This window comes from Dermacentor albipictus, chromosome 5, assembly GCF_038994185.2.
Source record: "Dermacentor albipictus isolate Rhodes 1998 colony chromosome 5, USDA_Dalb.pri_finalv2, whole genome shotgun sequence".
Taxonomy (NCBI): domain Eukaryota; kingdom Metazoa; phylum Arthropoda; class Arachnida; order Ixodida; family Ixodidae; genus Dermacentor; species Dermacentor albipictus.
This window is the reverse complement of record NC_091825.1, coordinates 80873117-80892993: the sequence shown is the minus strand read 5'-3', so window position 1 is coordinate 80892993 and position 19877 is coordinate 80873117. Positions and strand designations below refer to the sequence as shown.

The 19877-nt window shown below is 49.0% G+C and overlaps 1 protein-coding gene across 1 annotated transcript in view; it reads right to left on the bottom strand.

Annotated features, from left to right (window-relative positions):
- Positions 1 to 19877, bottom strand: part of LOC135910794 (uncharacterized) — a 186642-nt gene that overhangs the window by 97944 nt on the left and 68821 nt on the right. Inside the window, exons 2-3 of the mRNA XM_065442892.2 lie at positions 16785 to 17068; positions 13858 to 14202 (exon numbers count right to left, since the gene is read on the bottom strand). Coding sequence (XP_065298964.2) covers positions 13858 to 14202; positions 16785 to 17036 — 597 coding nt within the window. The 5' untranslated portion in view covers positions 17037 to 17068. The remainder of the gene's footprint in view (positions 1 to 13857; positions 14203 to 16784; positions 17069 to 19877) is intronic.

Below are 19877 nucleotides of genomic sequence, written 5' to 3'. Positions count from 1 at the left end.
GTGGCTGTGCGGTAGTCCTCATTGCGTCGTAGTCACACAGCCGTCATCCTGCATCCGTTGTCATGCATCGTTGTGATGCCGTCGAGGTCGTTCCGTCGCTGTCATGCTATCGTAGTCACACACTCGTCGTTATACCATTGTCATTATGTCGTCGTCACCGTGCCATCGTCTTACTATCGTCATCACTTCACAAACGTCATCACATTGTGGTCGCGTTGTCGTCGTCAAACGGTCTTCAGCGTTTTACCGCGATCAGGCTGTCATCCTTTAATCGGGGTCGTGCCGCCGTTGTTACGCCATCATCGTCCGACAATTGTCACCCTGCATTCGTTGTCATACTGTCATCCTCAGTCCAGCTGCGTCATCCCGTTGTCATCAGCCGTCGTTGTCCCATCATCCCTGTCGTAGAGTTTTCGTTATAGAGTCGTCGTCATCGCGCCATCGACGCCGAACACTCGTTGTCGGCCTATTCTCATCACGTTGTCGTCGTGAACCTCTCGTCTTTATACCAGCGTCATAAATTCAGGATCGCCACCTGATTGTCTTTATGGCCTCGCCGTCATACCGCCTGGGTCGTTAATTGGCGTCATTTCTTCGTCAAGTCATTGTCGTCACTTCGTCTTCGTCAAGCAGTCATCATCATGCTATCATGCCTGTGTCAAACATTCGTGTTTCTCAAGCGTTCCTTGTCAAACCGTGGCCTTGGTGATGCCGCTGTCGTCACTACATTGTCTTCATTGTAACTTCGCTATTTGACTATCGTCATGCAATCGCGGTCAAGCCATCGTTGTCATACCGTTGTCGGCACGCCATCAATTCCATCCCATTGTCCTCATGCGGTCGCCGTTATATAATCGTCCTTATATCGCAGCCGATATTTGAGAATCGTCATCGCAATGTTGACGTGGCGTCATCGTCATACTGCCGTCTCCGTTCTATAGACGTAACTTTCCTCGACACTGCGCTGTCATTATGCCGTCATGCTCATCACCGACTGTGGCATGTGAGTGGCATGGCCAAGTGGTCCGAAGTTAGTGCGTAATATTCGATTCGTATTCGAAACTTCCCAAATTCGCCCACCCCTCCTGTGTACGTTTGGCAGCACACATAGCACGACACAACCTCAGATATCAAAGAACGATAGATAAGAATAAAACAGGTGAGCAGAATCACATCCAGAATTACAGCGCCGAATCTGAATTCTCAGCCTGCAAAATAGGGCTGAAGTAACGCGTCTAGAAGTTTTGTACCACGTCGTACAGAATCACCAACCAACACATCACGGCACGTCACTAAATGGGAAACGAGACCATTCCGCCATAAACCTACGCAAACATATATCGAATATTCGTTTCCCACCGATTGTTTCAAGCATTCATTCTTTTCATTAGCAACCAGGGAATGGAACCGTTGGGGCAACCTCGTTGCTGCTAGATCAGCACTAAAAAAAAATAACTTTCTACAATATGTTCAGAGAGAATTACGAACATCGATATTGTGATTTCTAGACGGACGTTTACAGGTCTTATTTTGTATTTTAGTTCTATTAGTATACCTTGCCTACTTAGGCTATCTTTATACTTCGATAATATCTGATGGTCTTTTAGTTAACACCATTGCCAAGTTATATATATATATATATATATACGGCGAGAGAGAGAGAGAGAGAGAGAGAGAGAGAGAGAGAGAGAGAGAGAGAGAGAGAGAGAATATAAATTGTCGTAAACAAATGCATAACTTAAAACCGTTCTACTTGTCGTCGCTGAAACAGTGCAGGAGTATATAGGGGCGAGCCTCTAATCTCTAAAAGGCGTGTGACAATATATAGTTTAACTCGCTATTGGTTAATTCAACCTTTGAAACGCCATTCAGAGACATCGAGGTCAATCTCATGAGAATCGAAGGGGGCCATTTAAAAATTTAAATTAAACGTGCACTGCCTGGTGCTTTACATACCGGAATGCGAACGCCGCCCTCTTTTTTTTAAAAGTCGAAACTTAGAGCGCAAGCGAAAAGTCCTGCGATTGATAGTGCGTTCGACATCAGCGGGTGCCTTAAGGTGCCGTGTCGCTTTCCCCTTAATGCATCGCGCAGCAGGAAAATTAGAGCAAGACTGAGCGTATAACCCACGGCGAGCAGTTTGTCTTCCCCGCCCGACCGGCTGCCTGAGCCGTGTCGGGTGAAAAATTGTCGCCCGGAAAGTTAACCTAAGACGACGGACGGGCTGCTGCCAGTTTTTGGAGTGGACCCCTCTTGGGGGAAGAGGAAAGTGGCGGAGGGGAAGAGGCCGTTGCGTCACGGGTGCGCGCCTCCCCGTACTTCTCGACTGGAGCGGTGAGGGTAGGGTTCGTTCGGTATATCGGAGGCAGCGCTTCCTCCTCCTCCTCCCCGAGAAGCCATGCTACGCTACCATTGATTCTTTCCGCCCAACCGCGCATTTCGTCGGCATCGATTTACGGCCTCCCGCCTACGCGTTCCAGTGGCCACTCTGTTGATTTCTTTGATTTTCTTTCTCTGTAGCTCCGAATGCTCTTTTCCTTATTTTTAGTTTTTCGTTTATCGGTTTAGCTGCGCAGTGCCCGCGTCTATTCCTGCGCTTTATCGTCTTTTGTTTCTTCTGGCATTAGATGAGCGCGCGGATCGGGCTTTACCAGCAGTGACGAGGCCACAAGTCACGGTTCTTCGAAAACTCTTCGTAAGACTTGGAGCCTGTAATGGAGAGAGCGAGGGCGGGAGGTAGAGACTTGGAGAGGCGGAAAATGAGATGGAAATAACCGCAGGCGCCGAGACAAAGCTATGCCTGAAAAGTGACAGCGTCGGCGTCAACACCGTAGTGGCCAGCAGTTGGCACCGGTCATGCGACAAGCGCGGGCGCCTAAGTCCCGTTCTGTCCGAGAGGTAGTGTCCACTCCTCTTTTCACTTTTTTGGAGCCCCCGGCTTTCTTTTTCTTTCTTTTCCGAGCGCCCCTTCCTTTTCTCTTTCAGGGAATTGTGCGGCGCTCCTGGCTGCCGTGTAAGCTCGTGCTTACGTTGCTGAAAGGCTTCGATATCTTGAAGTTTATCGCTGCGGTTGCGTCGTCGAGTTACTGCAGAGCCTCCTGCCGCAACCCCCAAGTTTCTCAGCGCTTGTTTATTACGCAGTGGAAACAGCGACGTCACGCGCGTTAGGGCATGACGTCGCTGTTGTTATGTCGATATTGCTTTACGTGGCCATTCCGAGAATGTACGTTTCTCGGCGAACGTTCACACTTTCTGTTGGAAATATGCTGTGAAAGAGAGCAACATAAAACATACACGTGATGATGCTCGGATGACTGAGGCTGGGTATGTGTCGATGTGGATTGAAAAGACAACGCTGCCGCCTCAATGCTGCAGGATAATAAAGAGCGGATTGAGGTGATGGAAACCAGAGAAATGGAAGAGTATCAAACGATGGACAACAATCTGTTTTCGCAGAGCGCTATACACAATCTGGCATTTCGTAAGGCGATGTGCCAACCAATCCCGACTACGAACATATGGGGGCAATCTGTTCTTAGGAAACGAATATTTTCCGTTTTACCTCGTTTTCTTTTCGGCAAAGGTCACAAGCGACCGTTGCGCAGACTAGAGGTGGGTTGAGTAGGGTGCTGAAGTGTCCCATTTGTCACACATACCATGTGGATGCGAAGCAAAAGTGCGCGTGGTCTTGTGTTGCTGCGGCCGGTTTGGAACAGCGAACCACGGATATCAAGGATCGAGATAAGACGCAGCGCAATGGCGCAAAAGGATGATCTTGGCGGCACTTGACACCACCGCCATTTCATAGGCGATGCCCGTATCATCCATTCATCATAAAGGGGGCAGTAGTTAAGTCCATCGCAATGCTCGCGGATGATTAGCCAGACCAGGATGTCGCAACATAGGCTCGTAATATGACGCCAGTGGTCGCTTTTGTGTGGTGCTTTATGCGGCGTTTCATTGTTTTATTCGCACTGCGTAGTTGTTGCTGCTTCTGTCGTCTGTCGATCTGTAGGGGCAAGAGGCCACCGTCACCATGTGAGACTAAATAGAATGTAAATAAAATATAAACCTCCTAGACAGAGGATGCACTGCGCGGACTGTGTGAAGTCCTCAGCTCAGCTCGTCATCCTGCAAGATGACGAGCTGAGCAGGTCGGCTGGCACTGTTTTGCATGACATTCGAGGATAATATTCATTGGTTCAAGCTTTTTTTAGGCACCCGATGGGTTTGGCTCCTATAGAACTCACTTTGTGATAGGATTTGCAATGTTCACAGAAACAAAAATATTTTCGGCAGCAATTATACCGTGCTCTATGTATGCGAATGTAAATGAGATAGCGGAGTGCCTTTGCACAAAAAAAATATCAGTTTCGACAGAAAGGCGAAGCATCGATTGCGATAGCAAATTAGCAGACAGCCATACGAAGTAAGAATATGCCTTCGTCTGCCATATCAACTTATAAACATTCTCTCGCTAGCTAAATTAACGAGCTTGGTGTCAGCGCGCACAGTAAACATGAACACATCGCACTCGATGACTGCGGACACTCGCAGTCGAAACGCTGGCGTGAGCAAGCGCGGCATCAGCAGCGAGCGAAGTGACCTTCGTGTTGTCTATCGTTTCAACGCAAACTGAGCGCCGAGAACACACAGCACACATAAAGCTATGAGCCCTCGACGCACCTAGACTCTGCTCCCAACGTAGATCGCTCTCAAGATACGGTTGCGCGACTGCGCACTGCTGCCACATACGCAGCTGCAGCCGAAGCAGAACGCCACCTCCCCCCTCGCCCCCCCCCCCGCTCCCCCCGGTGCCTGGCATCGTTGGATGCCTTGCGCGCGACGGAAGACGGCGCGCTTCATCCTCGCTCTCCTCCCTTTCGCGCGGGCGAGATTGAGTCGCGATCGTACGCTCTTACCGCGCCCTTTCACCAGCACACACAGCTTAGCGCGCGCGGCGATGGTGTTATCGCCCTTGGCCTTTATATGAAATATCACGGGGTCGCCTTCGGCGACGCCTTATTGTCCATATAATTGCTGTCGCCATAAAATTCCCAGAATTTGTTTCGATGTACACTAGATGCAGGTAAGCCGCTTCCCAAATAACATTGCCGTGGTCGAACACGGTCAAACTAAGTTTATCGAATGATAGCGCGTTTTTGCTTGCTTTGGGAGAGGAAACAGACACTGCTCGGCGCCGTAAGTAGCAGCGAGCGAATTGACCTTCATGCTACGTCTCGCTTTAACGCAGACTAAGCGTCGAAAGCACAGCGCATGCGAAGCTACCAGCACTCGGCGCACTTTGTACACATCGCAGAGGGCTTTCAAGATATGGACGTCCACGTGGCGTACGCAGCAGCCGACGCTACGTAGTGGCGGGCTAAGTCCCAGCTTGACCTTGGCTGAGCTTAAACGTCAGATTTACGGAACCACGCCTTTTCTGGGTTTGTACCTGGAGTAGTAGAGCTATCACTCTAAAAGGTTTACTGCAACTGGTTTCCAAAGCTGTCCCGTGCCGACTTTCTGAAATCCCTAAAACCACGTCAGCTGCGGCTTCTTCGCAATAAGACTCACTTTGAGGAGAAGCCCGCTTCAATCACTCCCTTCAGCATGCATTGGATAGATTTTATATCAGCAGTGCGTAAAGTTGGCACGGCAACGGGAACTGGCATTTAAACAGGCAAGCAAGCCAACGAACGAACGAACGAACGAACGAACGAACGAACAAACGAACGAACGAACGAACGAACGAACGAACGAACGAACGAACGAACGAAGGAACGAACGAACGAACGAACGAACGAACGAACGAAGGAACGAACGAACGAACGAACGAACGAACGAACGAACGAACGAACGAACGAACGAACGAACGAACGAACGAACGAACGAACGGACGGACGGACGGACGGACGGACGGACGGACGGACAAACGAACGAACGAACGAACGAACGAACGAACGAACGAACGAACGAACGAACGAACGAACGAACGAACACGAACGAACACGAATGAACGGACGGACGGACGGATGAAGGAACGAACGAACGAACGAACGAACGAACGAACGAACGAACGAACGAACGAACGAACGAACGAACGAACGAACGAACGAACGAACGAACGAACGGACGGACGGACGGACGGACGGACGGAGGGACGAAGGGATGGACGGACGGACGAACGAACGAACGAACGAACGAACGAACGAACGAACGAACGGAGGGACGAACGAACGAACGAACGAACGAACGAACGAACGAACGAACGAACGAACGGACGGACGGACGGACGGACGGACAGACGGACGGACGGACGGACAAACGAACGAACGAGCGAGCGAGCGAGCGAACGAACGAACGAACGAACGAACACGAACGAACACGAACGAACACGAACGGACGAACGAACGAACGAACGAACGAACGAACGAACGAACGAACGAACGAACGAACGAACGAACGAACGAACGAACGAACGAACGAACGAACGAACGAACGAACGAACGGACGGACGGACGGAGGGACGAAGGGATGAACGAACGAACGAACGAACGAACGAACGAACGAACGAACGAACGAACGAACGAACGAACGAACGAACGGACGGACGGACGGACGGACGAACGAACGAACGAACGAACGAACGAACGAACGAACGAACGAACGAGCGAGCGAGCGAGCGAACGAACGAACGAACGAAGGAAGGGTGGTACATATTTCATTCGAAGATTATATTTAATATCCAGTTTGTTTGATTTAAGAATGCGATTTGGACTTTATATTTTCTTACGTGGTTTGAAAAAAACCGGTATGAACAAATATTGAGGTCAAGTGGTGAGAAACCCGCCGTGGTTTCTTAGCGGCTTTGGTATTGCGCTGCTAATCGCGAGGTCGCGGGATCGAATCCCCGCCACGGCGGCCGCATTTCGATAGGGGCGAAATGCGAAAGCACCCGTGTACTTAAATTTAGGGTGACAGGGAGGTTAGCCAGCTCTCAGACCAGCTGGCTACCTTGTGCCGGGGAAGACGGGCAAGGGGAATAAAAGAAATATTACAAACGGTGCTCGTAAAAAACCCCAGGCGGTCAAAATCAATCCAGAGTCTCCCACTACGGCGTGCCTCATAATCAGATCGGGGTTTCGCAGGTAAAATCGCATAATTTTTTAAGTAGTGAGAAACAGGTAGCTACCAGTGATTAGGATACTGTTATACCAGGATGGCACGCGAGCCTTCCTCTGGTATTTTTTGTTACTGGTTTTGTTCCATCCTTCAAGAACTGCAGAAATAAATGAATGCTCTAGACCAGGCCACCTGTAAATGAGTGTGTGTGTCAGGACTGATAAATACTGAAATACCAGGCAATCTACCGTTAAACGGATTCATAAAGCTCAAACGCTAACGATCCACACAACTGCGACAGGCGAGTGAAAAAATTAACGAGTGACTTCGTGAAACTAACGAGCCAGAAACCTCTCATAGCCGTACAAGCAGTTTTAGTTCGTTCTTTGTGACGTTTAAAGGCTGTGGTTGCGACATTGTCACGTCTGGCATTGGTATATAATAGCTCACTGTGTGTAACGTATGGATGCCTTACGTCGTAATAAAATCTACTCGGTTGCTTGCCGTCTAGATGGGCTATAAATGAGGTCTTTATGTATTAAATATACGGAAACCATAGACCAAGGTCTAAAAGAGAGTGGAAGCTTATGTTAAAGTACGCCTTACAGTTGAAAACACAGACGATTTCCGATTACGCTACCGAAATCAGTAATTTTTTACGTAGCTCCTGACGCAGTGTATTTCTTAAATTTTTTTTGGAGCCCTGCCTCACCGCAACTATTTCTTCCGATCTTTTTTTCGTTAGCACTGCTTTTACAAGATGACTTCCTATATCGCTGAGGTGCCAGGCGACGTCTCACATCCCAGTACGTGATACTTAGGAAAACAGAGTATTGAGCAGCTATTAAAAAAAAAGGCTTTTGAATCAACAACAATAATAAGCGCATAAGAAAACACTAGCAACCACAGTACTTAAGACGATCTCTGATCGGGCCACACACTTCGTCTCACTGAAAAAGCCTGCGCGTGACACAGCATTTTCCGCCCGATGCCTCCGGCCAGGCGCATGCGCAACGTGATGCAGCTTCGTGACGTTTTGTTCTCCCTTCCATTTCCTGCCGCGGAGCTAGCCGAACGCACAAAAGAAATTGAGAGAGGGTGTGTACGGAGAAGCTCAACGTCTTTGAACGAAAAAAAAAAACACAAGAAATACTGTGTATGCGCGAAATCCTCTCGTACGGAACGCCGCAGTTCGCTGAAGGCAAAACACGCTCCGTGCCTGGGCTGGAGAGACAGCTTCTTTTCTGCGAAAACCCGCGCGCCAGCTCCGTGTCTGCCGCGGAGAGATAAAATGACTCATGCTACGAGCCCGCCTCCCAGCGGAGAGCGCGCGCGTAACTGGCGCGCACTTCTGCAAAGAGCGGCTGACGTCAGAGGTGCAGCAGGTTCGTCGGCGCATTTCGAACCAGTTTCGGTACACGTCATCGTTGTGCAACCAAAGAAACAGAAAACAGCGGGCGCTCGCTGAGGGGAAACGGGGAAAACACTGACTGAATACGCGGGATGAGAGAAATGGCGTCTCTCCCGACTTGACGGCGCCGTCAAACTGGATAGCTCTTCTCAGCCTGAGAAGATTTACGCTGCCTCACTGCGTTTAGCTGTATTCCAGAAGGCGCGCAGCTTGCTTTAGTCGCGCAGTTTAGCTATTTCAGCCATTACCCCTTTGGAATCGGAAGCTTATTCTACCTCACTGGAATCGGAATTTTCGTTTTTTTTTGTTAAGGAAGGGCTGCTTTACGTTCGAGATCATTATTGCGATAACGTGGCTACGGGCTTAGCCAAGCAATAAGCAGTAACAGCGCAAAGCCAGCAACTAATAACTAGCCGCGCTGCTTCCAAATTTCAGAAAAAGCTTAAAGTGGCCTCGGTCGTCGCAGCGTTGACACAGTGGGGCTGTGACGCTCCTTCAGGATGTATTACTTTTTTGCATTACTTCTTTATTCTGCGACTGCGTCAGCAGTCAAGACATTAAAACTTGGGTGACGACGCAGCTTGAATCGGGCGCAGCATAGCGTAAAGAGTGGCGTCACCTGCCGCAAGATGTTCTGCTGTCTCCAGCGAACTGCTCAAGTTTTCGCTCACAGCATTCACAGCTTTCGTTCACAGCTTCAGTCGCTCTTTTCTGCGCATAGCGCAGAAAAGAGCGACTGAAGTGTCGCCTTCTCTTGCAGCGCTTACCCTCGTTTCGTCCCGCGCCTATGACTTGAGTTTGGGCTCATCCGACTTCTTTTCTTTCTTTTTTTTACTCACCCGGCCGTGAAGATTATGTCATACTTTTTTTTTTGCTTGCAACATCACAACTAGTACTGTATGTTTCTCTTGTGGTTAACGCGCGTATTTGAGGTAATGTGAATTCATCGCGCGGCGCAGCCGCTACTAAAGTCGGAGCATAAGAGTAAGGACGAAAGAGGTGGACAGTGGTGACGTGGGCTTTTGCCCGAGACGATGCGTCATTCGTGAGGTGGCCGCACACCATGCTTGTCTCAGTCACCATCGAGCGAAAGTAAAAAAGAAAATAATGTGACCATCGACTCATTGCAACGCGCCACTCCCGCCGCATTGACATAGGAGAGGCATGTAACGCCGAGTGCAAAAATTGAGCAGAAGGCAAAGATGATACCGCCTGTGACTTACAGCTTTCTCATCGCGTTAATTTGCTCTTGTTAGCTTATTTAATCTGGACCTGCCGTGGCTGCTCAGTGTCTATGGTGTTGGGCTGCTGAGCACGAGGTCGCGGGATCGAATACCGGCCACGGCGGCTGCATTTCGATGGGGGCGAAATGCGACAACACTCGTGTACTTAGATTTAGGTGCACATTAAAGAACCCCAGGTGGTCGAAATTTCCGGAGTCCTCTACTACGGCGTGCCTCATAATCAGAAAGTGGTTTTCGCACGTAAAACCCCATAATTTAATTTATTCTGGTTATATATCATAAAGTTCAATTTATTCACAACGCAGAGGGGAAGAAATTTCGTTCACTAGGTTACCGGTCGAAAGAGCAGGCGGGGGTCATACAAAATAAGCTATTTCAATCTGTTTTATTCCAGTTTTCTGACGTTAAATTTGCGTGAACGCTGGCGTAAGCATCCGGTGGTGACTGTTTAAACCGCCCAATCAAAGTCTCTCCTCGTGTATAGGAAATCATTTTTGTTTGATTTCAAAACGAATATCATATTGCCCACTTTGACAGGTTTTACGGCGAAGCTGTTTATCCGGACCCTGTGCCGTCGTTGTCGGAGTTCGCTAAAACTATCATCATCAGCAATGGCTCGAGCATCGTCGTCTTCTTCCACAGCTGCCTCCGTTGCCGCTTGACATTCCAGCGTAAAGTACACACACTCCAGCATAGAATTTCACTTCTCTTCTGTCGTCGTAATGCGGAGGCCGCGTTTACGTTGTTATGAGCCATTGGTTAAGGGGGTATTAGCCGTTCATTGTCTTACGTGACGGACAGATTTAATTTTGAAGTAACTTAATTTTGAAGACTCGCAAGCGGCGATGCCGGGCGGATGCTGCTAGCGACGCCACCGAGCAAACTCGAGACATCGAACGCAAGTGACAACGGCGAACTGTGGGCGCACCGTCGTTGATGCCGTTCTCTCCGTCGCACCCGAACGTGTGTGTAACCTCATTAAGAAACATATATTTGTCATATTGTTGTTTCCGCTATGCGAAAAGGAGTAGCCGTCACCATTTATGAGGTCGCTACGTCTCTTTCTTTTATTTGCACGTCAAAAATAAAAAAAGGAACACAAAGACGTCAATCGTCAAACCAATACAACCAACTGTCAAAACGATTGCAGCGCTATCTCCAATGCTGGGTCTTGCGCCCAATATATGGAGCTATGGATTAGTGGTTCCGCACTTTCCATCCCAGTTACAACTTCGGTAAGACCACGAGTAGTGCGGACTCCTGAGGAAGAAGCTGCCTACCGCAAAAGCGGAAATTTCACCTCATTTTGGCTTTTACGAAAATGAGGTGAATGGTGAAACAAAACATCTACAGTATAGAATGAGTGCAAAGTTAGACTTGCATGGTGTAACACTCGGTGTAACTAATACACCTTTGGTGTTCGACCATCTTCACGGACTGGAAGGGGCGGTGATTTTTTTTTATTTACTTGGTTCACAAGAGGCGAGGAGCACGCAGAAATTTAGAGGGTTTCTGTGAGGCATAGTTATAGAGCAGTGAAAGCAGATAACCGGATGAGGAGGGTGGCGCTGAAATCCGTGAATGGCACGCTTCCCCTTGCTTAGCTTGCGGTGGCTGGTAGAATATCACGAGGAAGGTTAGAAATGTCCCTAAAACGGATCCTCAACGAAGAAGACAGTGGATGCCAAGCGAAAAAGAGTTGGGAGAGCAATGTCGTATGCGTGCCAAAAGTGCTCTACAACGTTATACGGGCACATATTATATATATATATATATATATATATATATATATATATATATATATATATATATATATATATATATATATATATATATATATATATATATATATATATACATACATACATACATACATACATACATACATACATACATACATACATACATACATACATACATACATACATACATACATACATACATTCTAGTTTGTAAATTCGTTATCCCTGGCAGCTCCGAGTAGCAATTGCCAGAGCCACAGGTAAGGCGACGTCTTCTCTTGCTTTCGGAACGGGATACACTCCGGCTACTCCGAAAAAAAAAATCCTTTTTTTTTTTCAGCGTAATAATGCATCATTGATGCGTAAATGTCACTTTGACGGGGTGACCTTTCGCAGTTTTGTAGCTAATGAAAATAAATAATTTTTTTTGTTAAGTGTGATCCCGCGCAATCAGTGTGCACATGTCATATCAGATGGGGAGTTTTCGCAGTTTTCGTGACGTCGCGTGACAGACAGGCAAAGCGGGGTATGTCGCAATACGTTCGACCACTTATGAAACGCTAATTGCATAAATGGAGTAGAAACAGTTTGGAACCGCTTTACGCACCCCAAGTGCTTGACTATAGTGCCCGTCCTTCACCCCAAGTAGCAATTGACGCATTACCTCATGTGCAGCAGAACAGAAAAGAGAATAAGTACAATCTGGTCCACTGTTAAAGAAAACACTAATGTAATCAAGAGTTCGACGAAAACTCGTCTGGTCGGGATTGCTCATAGTCAAGGGTAAAACGGACACCGACCAAAAATATTAAAAGAAAAGAATCCAAGAAGTTTCGGCTTCCATGCGGGGGCCTTGTTCACAATGAAAAAAGAAGAAAAAATTGTTTTTAATTGTGGACAAGGCCCTTGTATGGGAGTCGAAACGTCTTGGTTTCTTTTGTTTTAATGTTCTTAGTCGGCGTCCATTTTACCCTTGACTATAAAACACTAATGTGTAGTCTCGCATTGCTTGCGTACACTAGTTGCAAGTGTCAGCTGAAGCTATGTCACTGCACAGGTGCGCAGAAATGCGCCGCCGCCACCAACCACGAGTCATCTGGGGACGTACTTTGGGACGAGCACTCTCGGTGGTACTATCGCCTCGGACATCAGACACACGCTGATTGTGTGGTTGGGCAAAAACGGATGAGCTGATTGGCTGGTTGAGCGCTACGTCACGCGAATGCGATTGTATCACCCAAGGTGCAAAGCATGCCAATTGGGCACTTGTCAGAGGGAAAAAAAAATTGCGCACGCGCTCTCTACGTTCACGAGCTCCTTTTAACCGTGGATCGCGTTGAACATATACACTGCGCAACAAAATCGAACCAAATCAGAGCTAAACGAGACACAGAATATGTGTCAACTTTCCCGACAATATGCTGTCGGGCGTCGAAAGTTTACGGGGTGCATATTACACGAAAAAACTACAACAACAAAAAACTCAATTTCTGATCCGCCTGGCTAAGCAGGTTGTCGAAATTCGTACCAGAGTGCTGGCCACCGATACTATCGCAGACTGCCTGTCAGAATTTGAGGTTGAATGCGCAAACTTCGCGGAAAGCGAGATTTTTTTTTTTTCGGTTCGCAAATCCTGCGACAATGTAAACCTATGACGCAGGTCATACCCTGACAGAAAAATAAAGAGAGGAATGAAAGGCAGGGTGGTTGACTATGCACGCGTCCGGTTTTCTACCCTACACAAGAGGAAAGGGTTAAGAGCATAGGCAGAAAGAAAGAAAGGTAAAAAGAAAGAAAAGAAGACAGAAAGAAAGAAAGGTAAAAGGAAAGAAGAAAAGGCAGAAAAAAGGAAGGCAGGTAAATAGAAAGAAAAAAGAAAGAAATAAGGATAGATAGATAGATAGATAGATAGATAGATAGATAGATAGATAGATAGATAGATAGATAGATAGATAGATAGATAGATAGATAGATAGATAGATAGATAGATAGTAAGATAGGTAAAAAAACTGAATACTGACTGTGACGCTTCATCCGCAGTATCAATTCGACACCACAGTTGGTCACGGAAGCGTGTAGCTTCATGAAGTGCGGCATTTCGCACACCGCTACTGGAACTCGATATAGTTGTTCTCCTTATCGGGCTGCACCTCATCAGTTACTTATATGAGGTCCGTGCGGATAATAATCACCGCTTAGTTGTGATGCGTACACCGATACGCTGATTCGAAGAGACCGTCACTAACTGCGCCTTTGCCTATTCGCTGCGGTCGAGAGTTGTGACGCGTACACCGATACGCTGACGGGAAGAGACCGTCACTTGGTGCGCCTTTACCTGTTCGCTGCGGTAGAGGACCCTGGTCTTTGAAATGACGCCAACGTCCGAGCCGCGGTCGGCAGGCGCGAACTGTCCCCAGGAGCCGGTGGTGGCGGCCATCTGGCGCCGCAGCGCCGCTTTCTCGCCGGGGCTGCGCACCACGGTGCCGTACGACGAACCGAGCGCGGAGTGGGGCAGGGGCGATTGGGCGAAGCGGCCCGCCATGGGTGTCCGGCCGGGCTTGACGACGCTCGCGGGCTTCTGGCCCGGCTGCCGCACGACTTTGCCGAACGACGCGGGCGTCCAGAACATGAGTGCCTTGTCGTCGGGCGACACATAGCCGAACGGGTAGGAGGCCGGGAACTGCGCCGCGAACGCAGGAGAGGGATGCGTTATGCTTGGATTGGAGAAAAAAAAAATAGAAGAAGTAGGAAATGAACACTAGCACACAAGGCCTTATAGCTCTGTCCGTATCCCAAAGAACATGAAACGGGAAAGCTGCCCGTTGTGCGTCCACATTTAGCTCTCAACAAGACACTGGGGCCGAACACGTTTGGCCATACACGGATTGGCTTGTTTCATTCGTGCGTGTATACGGCCTTTATTTACCCTGGGCGGTTTCTCCACGGCAGTTTATTTCTTTTTAATATTGGCTGTTTAATCACAGTTAAGAAATTTGCTTTGTTGTCGAACAGTCTTTTATATCACCTAATGTTGTCATTCTTCTATATTTTAACATTTCATTGCTTGTGGACACGCCGGCGACGCAATTGGTGCCAGAATTTTCAAATTCATCCAAATAAATCACTCACAAACTCATTCCGGCAGCCCGCAAAACTTGTTCAGTCCCTGAACAGCAACTACGGCGCTGTTGAGCTATGTGAAATATGGTTGCCGTTTATTCCGCAGCTTGATAGCAGCGTAGTTAAAACCCACAGGATGGTGCGAACAGCAACGCGTATCAACTGTCGCCTGTGGTTCTGGTCATCCTGAATGGTTTAAACGCCATTTAATCAAAGTCCTATGTGTTCTGCATGTTGTTCAGATAACTTCTGCGATGTATCTTAGCATCTCTTGTAACCATATGTGCATCTAACGCGCAGGGGAATAACTTCAACCGACTTCATGTTGTAATGTAACAGTCAATGTGCACGCTTTAAGTAATTGTCATAGTTAGGTTATAGTGTCATGATAAGTGATCAAGGTTTGGTGTAGAAGTTAACAAAACGAGAAAAGAAAAAAAAATTGGAGGACGCTTAAGCTTCGCCTTCAAGAGTGGGACGCGACAGCGTTCCCGTCGACCCGCCAAGGGGTATAAGACAATGCGCTACGGCACAGCAATCACTTACGATGCGCCCCGCATCGGACTTAGCGCCCACCTATCACGCGGTGAGCGTCGAGCAACGCAGCGTTCGGCGCGGCAACGAAACGTGCGCCTGAGCGAACGAAACGAACCAAAGAACTCGGTATCTCGGAGGGGAAACGATCTACGCCAGCCAAACGTCGTGATCGGCACGGGCAGAGAGATAGATAGTAATCTAAACCGGGAGCACGGCGAAGCGTCGTCAGGGGAGAGGGAGTCCCGCGACGCGCCTGGCAGCGGTCCCAATGCGCGCGCGGCGCGCCTCCTGTCGGGGCAGCGCCGTACATTGAGAGGAGGGGGTCTTCTGTGTTTGCCGCAAGATGGCTCTGCGTGTGCGGAAAGCGCAGAAGAAATGCAGCGGAAACGCACTTCGCAACTCGTGTAATTGTGACTTCTGTACGTTACATGTTCATAATTACCGATATACACCGCAGTAGAACTTTCCACGGCTCGTTTCGAAGGCAACACCGCATTCACTAGAGGCGCGTTTGCACCGCTTGAAAGCATCGAACTCGTGGCTGAGTGGTAGCGTCTCCGTCTCACACTCCGGAGACCTGGGTTCGATTCCCACCGGGCCAATCTTGGAAGTTGCTTTTTATTTAGGAAGCGCCTGCCGTGATTTATCGCTCACGGTCAACGCCGCCGACGCCGACACCCGACACCGACGACACCGGCTTTTCTGCGACACGAGCTCCTTAACGCTATCGCGTTAAAACGAATATATGACATACGAGAAACTTCAATATTGATGGGCAATCAGCATAGCTATAAATAATTGTTACATGTATATTGACTAATTCAAAGGCAGCTCAGAGCGGTTGGGCTGAAGCGCGTTTCCCTTGCATTTGAATAAAACAAGCGAAAACAACCTATTTAGCTAATTGTTTTTCCGTATCATATTACTGAAAGATGCCAAAGGCGTCTAAGCCTGTGTCTGTTTTTCTCGTGTTGAAATGGCCGTCACTGCAACCATCATAACGCCATAATAACGTCCCTGGCATGAATATAACTGTTCTATTATTTTTTCTACCTCACAAAAGCTGAGATTACTGGGAAATAGCAATCTCTCAGGCAGGGCTTTTAACCATCGTAAGTCGAGCCCCGCCCTGCGCAGGAATGCAAGCGATGCACAAACAACTCTGCAAGGGGATTTACTGGTTATACCAAGGTATACCAATGGTGTGTCTTCAGTTAACTGCGCATTGCCGATTCTCGACAGGCAATCGGCCATCGCTCTCGCGCGTACTGCAGGAGCAAACACAAAGGCACTGCACTGTTTCCTGTGGAAGAAGCAAGGAGGAAGCAAGACAGGCAACGTGGGTGGGCCAGCTGGACACGCGTCCGGTTTACTATCCGAGGGGTTTAAATGATGAAAAGAACTAAATAATCAGACGCTAGGGAGGCACTAATAGCCTCAGCCACACATCCGGTGGCCCGTCACGTCTACGATAGGTGACTGAAGCCAGTCGATTTCACGAACTGCGGTCGCACTCCGCAGCAATCGCAGTCTGTCAATCACAGTCACGTCGAAGCACCGCTAGCGACCCTCCCTGCGGGAGTGCTCGCGGCAGCGGGCCCTCACCTGCGGTATCTCGTTGGTGAGCTGACTGTGGCGAGCCATGCGGTGCATCTGGCGCCACATGAGCCTGAGCTGGGCGCACGACGGCTCGGGCATGGCGGCCGGGGGAAGCTGCTCCACCTGGCGCCGCTCGAGCACACGCCGCTGCAGCCACTCCGGGTCGGTGGACTGCGCCCGCGAGGGTGCCGCCGCCAGCAGCACCAGTGGCAGCAGCAGCAGCAGCAGGCCGCTCGGCCCCGACGACGGTACCGCCATGGGACTCCGCCTGGCTCGGAAGGAACACGCACCTGCACGAAAAGGGCAAGGACACCTGTTGAACTAGGAGCGAGAATTGCTACGGTTGTATGTTCACATCGCGTCACGGCAAACACTTCCTGTTATGCCATTGCGTGTATTTTACAGGGAATTTCCTTGGCTACCTTGGCGCTTTTGTTCTTTCAGATAATTATCAGATATTTATCTGACCGAACGACGTTGCCACTCGGGGAGGAGTGGAGATCCCCTTTTTTTCTCTCCGCGCGCTTGACATGGTGCGGCGCGGAGTCATTGGATCTGTAACTGTAAGATTGCCCTTTCTCCGAGGTGCGCTCTCTCTCCATTGGTGCACGCTTGAGGTCACGTGGCTTGGCACCGAGTGAGAGGTTGTGCGACTTCTCGTGTCCCTTGCTGCGCAGAATCCCAGAGAAGGAGAACATAGTCTACAGCAAATATGTGGGCTGAACGCGCACCGACGGCAGGCCCGCCAGGAAGAGCCGAGGAATGGTTCCGATGAGTACTTTCACGTCAACGAGCGCCTCATCCAAGAGGAATTGGATGAACGCTATCGTTCTCGAGCCGCGAAAGAATGTTGATGCTACGCTGTCCAGAATGCCAAAAAAGAGAATATCGTCTGCAGTAAATCAGTGTGCTGAACGACTGTCGATGGCAGACCTTGCTTACTTAGATAATCATCCTCGATGGTACCGGGCTGATTCCTTTTCTCATGTGTGTGGTATTGTTGTATTTTTGTTGCTTAGTTTCTTTAAAATCGACTGTTTAAGCACTTTCGCGAAATGTGTGTTATTACCGAAACTTCTTTAACATCACTTCATGTTATCATCCTTTATCGTCTATTGTTTGGGGAAAAGGCGGCAACACAATAACTGCCATTATTTCAAATCTCATCCGAATTATTCACTCCATCACTCCTTATTTACAGCGTCCACGGTACTACTGAATACGAGATGGATATAAGCGGATTTGGATAAGAACGAAATGGACGCAGTGGAAAGGTTAAAGGACAAAAAAAATTGGCAGTGGCTTAGCTCGGCTATGCCAGTATATACGTAGCGAAAGCCAAGGCATAGCATGGTTAGCCTTGTTTAATCTTGATTGCAAGTCCAGGTTAGCCTGGTTGTCTAGCTACGCTGTGGCGTTTAGCCAGTCGTTCGGCGCGCTGTTCGTCTGTTTCCTGCGCGATTCGTTTCCTCTTCATCTCGTTCCTATGTCGATTCCAGGACTCCTCCTGCTTATCAGAATTGTCGCCGTCCATACTGCCGCCTCAACTGTGAATGCGGCGCACGCGAGCTCTCCTTTTCAATCCTTCGACATGTTATCAGGCATGCGACGCAGCTGGCGAAGCTAGCGGAGGCGAGCGCAACGACGAGGAACGTGGTGTGACGTCATACCTAACGGCGGCAGCGGAAAGGCGCGGCCCTGCGTAGCGGCACAACACCTGTGGCTCGGTGCTACTAGTGGCACATGCGCAGTATTGACTAGGGAGCGAGAGAGAAATATCCGCGACGAGGCTCTCGTTGTGACGTCATGTGCCTCCTCGGAGCACCGCCACGGCGAAATCGCAAGTTCGCGGCCAGTAAAACTTTCGCTTTAAAAATATCGGTAGCATCACTACGCCCGTTTGTAGGGGCTACTTATAAAATCTAATTCATGTATTCATTCACCTATTTGAATGGGAAGTGTCGAATGAAGTAACGTTTGAGAAGAGCCATTGCATGAATTGTTCTGACAGGGTTAAACTATGCAATATGCATTTTAATGATTCCTGTTTTCACATCATCGTCATAATGCCTTTTCTTTCCACCTTTTTCCTTCCTCTTTTCCTTATTCCAAAATATCGAGTACCTGGCTAGAAGGTGCGCATCTAAAGTGAGCGTTCAAAATTTACTCAACGCTTTTCTGCCGCCTCACTCTGGGGCCATTTTTCATTCGTATGCGATCCCGACATTGCGTTTCGGCTAAAGACAACACGGGGCATCAATCTATGTGCGATTGACGCCCTGTTTCTCAAAATGTTTTAAAAATTTCTCTGCCCCCCCCCACAACCCACTTTGCGACAGCTGTCAGCTGTCTTGCACGATTGGCCGGTGTTGGACGTAGCGCGAACCGACAACGGAGATAATTAGGCGCCCCGGAGCTGCCGGCGTTGTACGTAGGCGTAGACGTGAACTCTAATGCAAACACGCCGTCACCGTCGCGTCGTAGTCCTCCCTCCATTGTCGTCGTCGTGCAGTCGCCATGGTTATGTGGTCGTCATCCTGCTGCCATCGGGCCGCCGTCGTCACTGCATCGATGTCATTCTATCGCTGTCGCTGTCATCTCGGCGTTAAACAAGCGCGCATCATACGCGATAAGACACCTCAGCAGATTTACACCGCCTAGCTATGGCTTGAACTAAACATTCATCCCACGATGACCGTTGACAATTTTAACAGGAAGCTTTCTTTCCCTTCATTCAGTGGCCCCCTCCCCCTCTCCCAACTTAGTATGATATGGCTGCTTGTGTTGCATGATGCGCTGGGCCCGAAGATCACGCTAACCGCGGCGGCCTAGGGCAACGAACGATGATGTAAGCGCGGGCGCGAGCTCAAGAAACAGGGAGAATGACAGAAAACATGGCAGCAGCACAAGTGTAGCGAAAACAGAGGCTAGGAAAAAAGCGTCGAGCGCACTCGGAACGCCTTCGATGCGCAGCGAGGTGTGATTAGAACGCGAGCACACGCTGCCTCGTAAACGCGAAGTCGAGCAGTTTCGGTGAGCGTTTTGCTCACAAATTGGAAGCGCCACCGCTTCAGTGCACAGCGAACGGCTTCGAAGGTG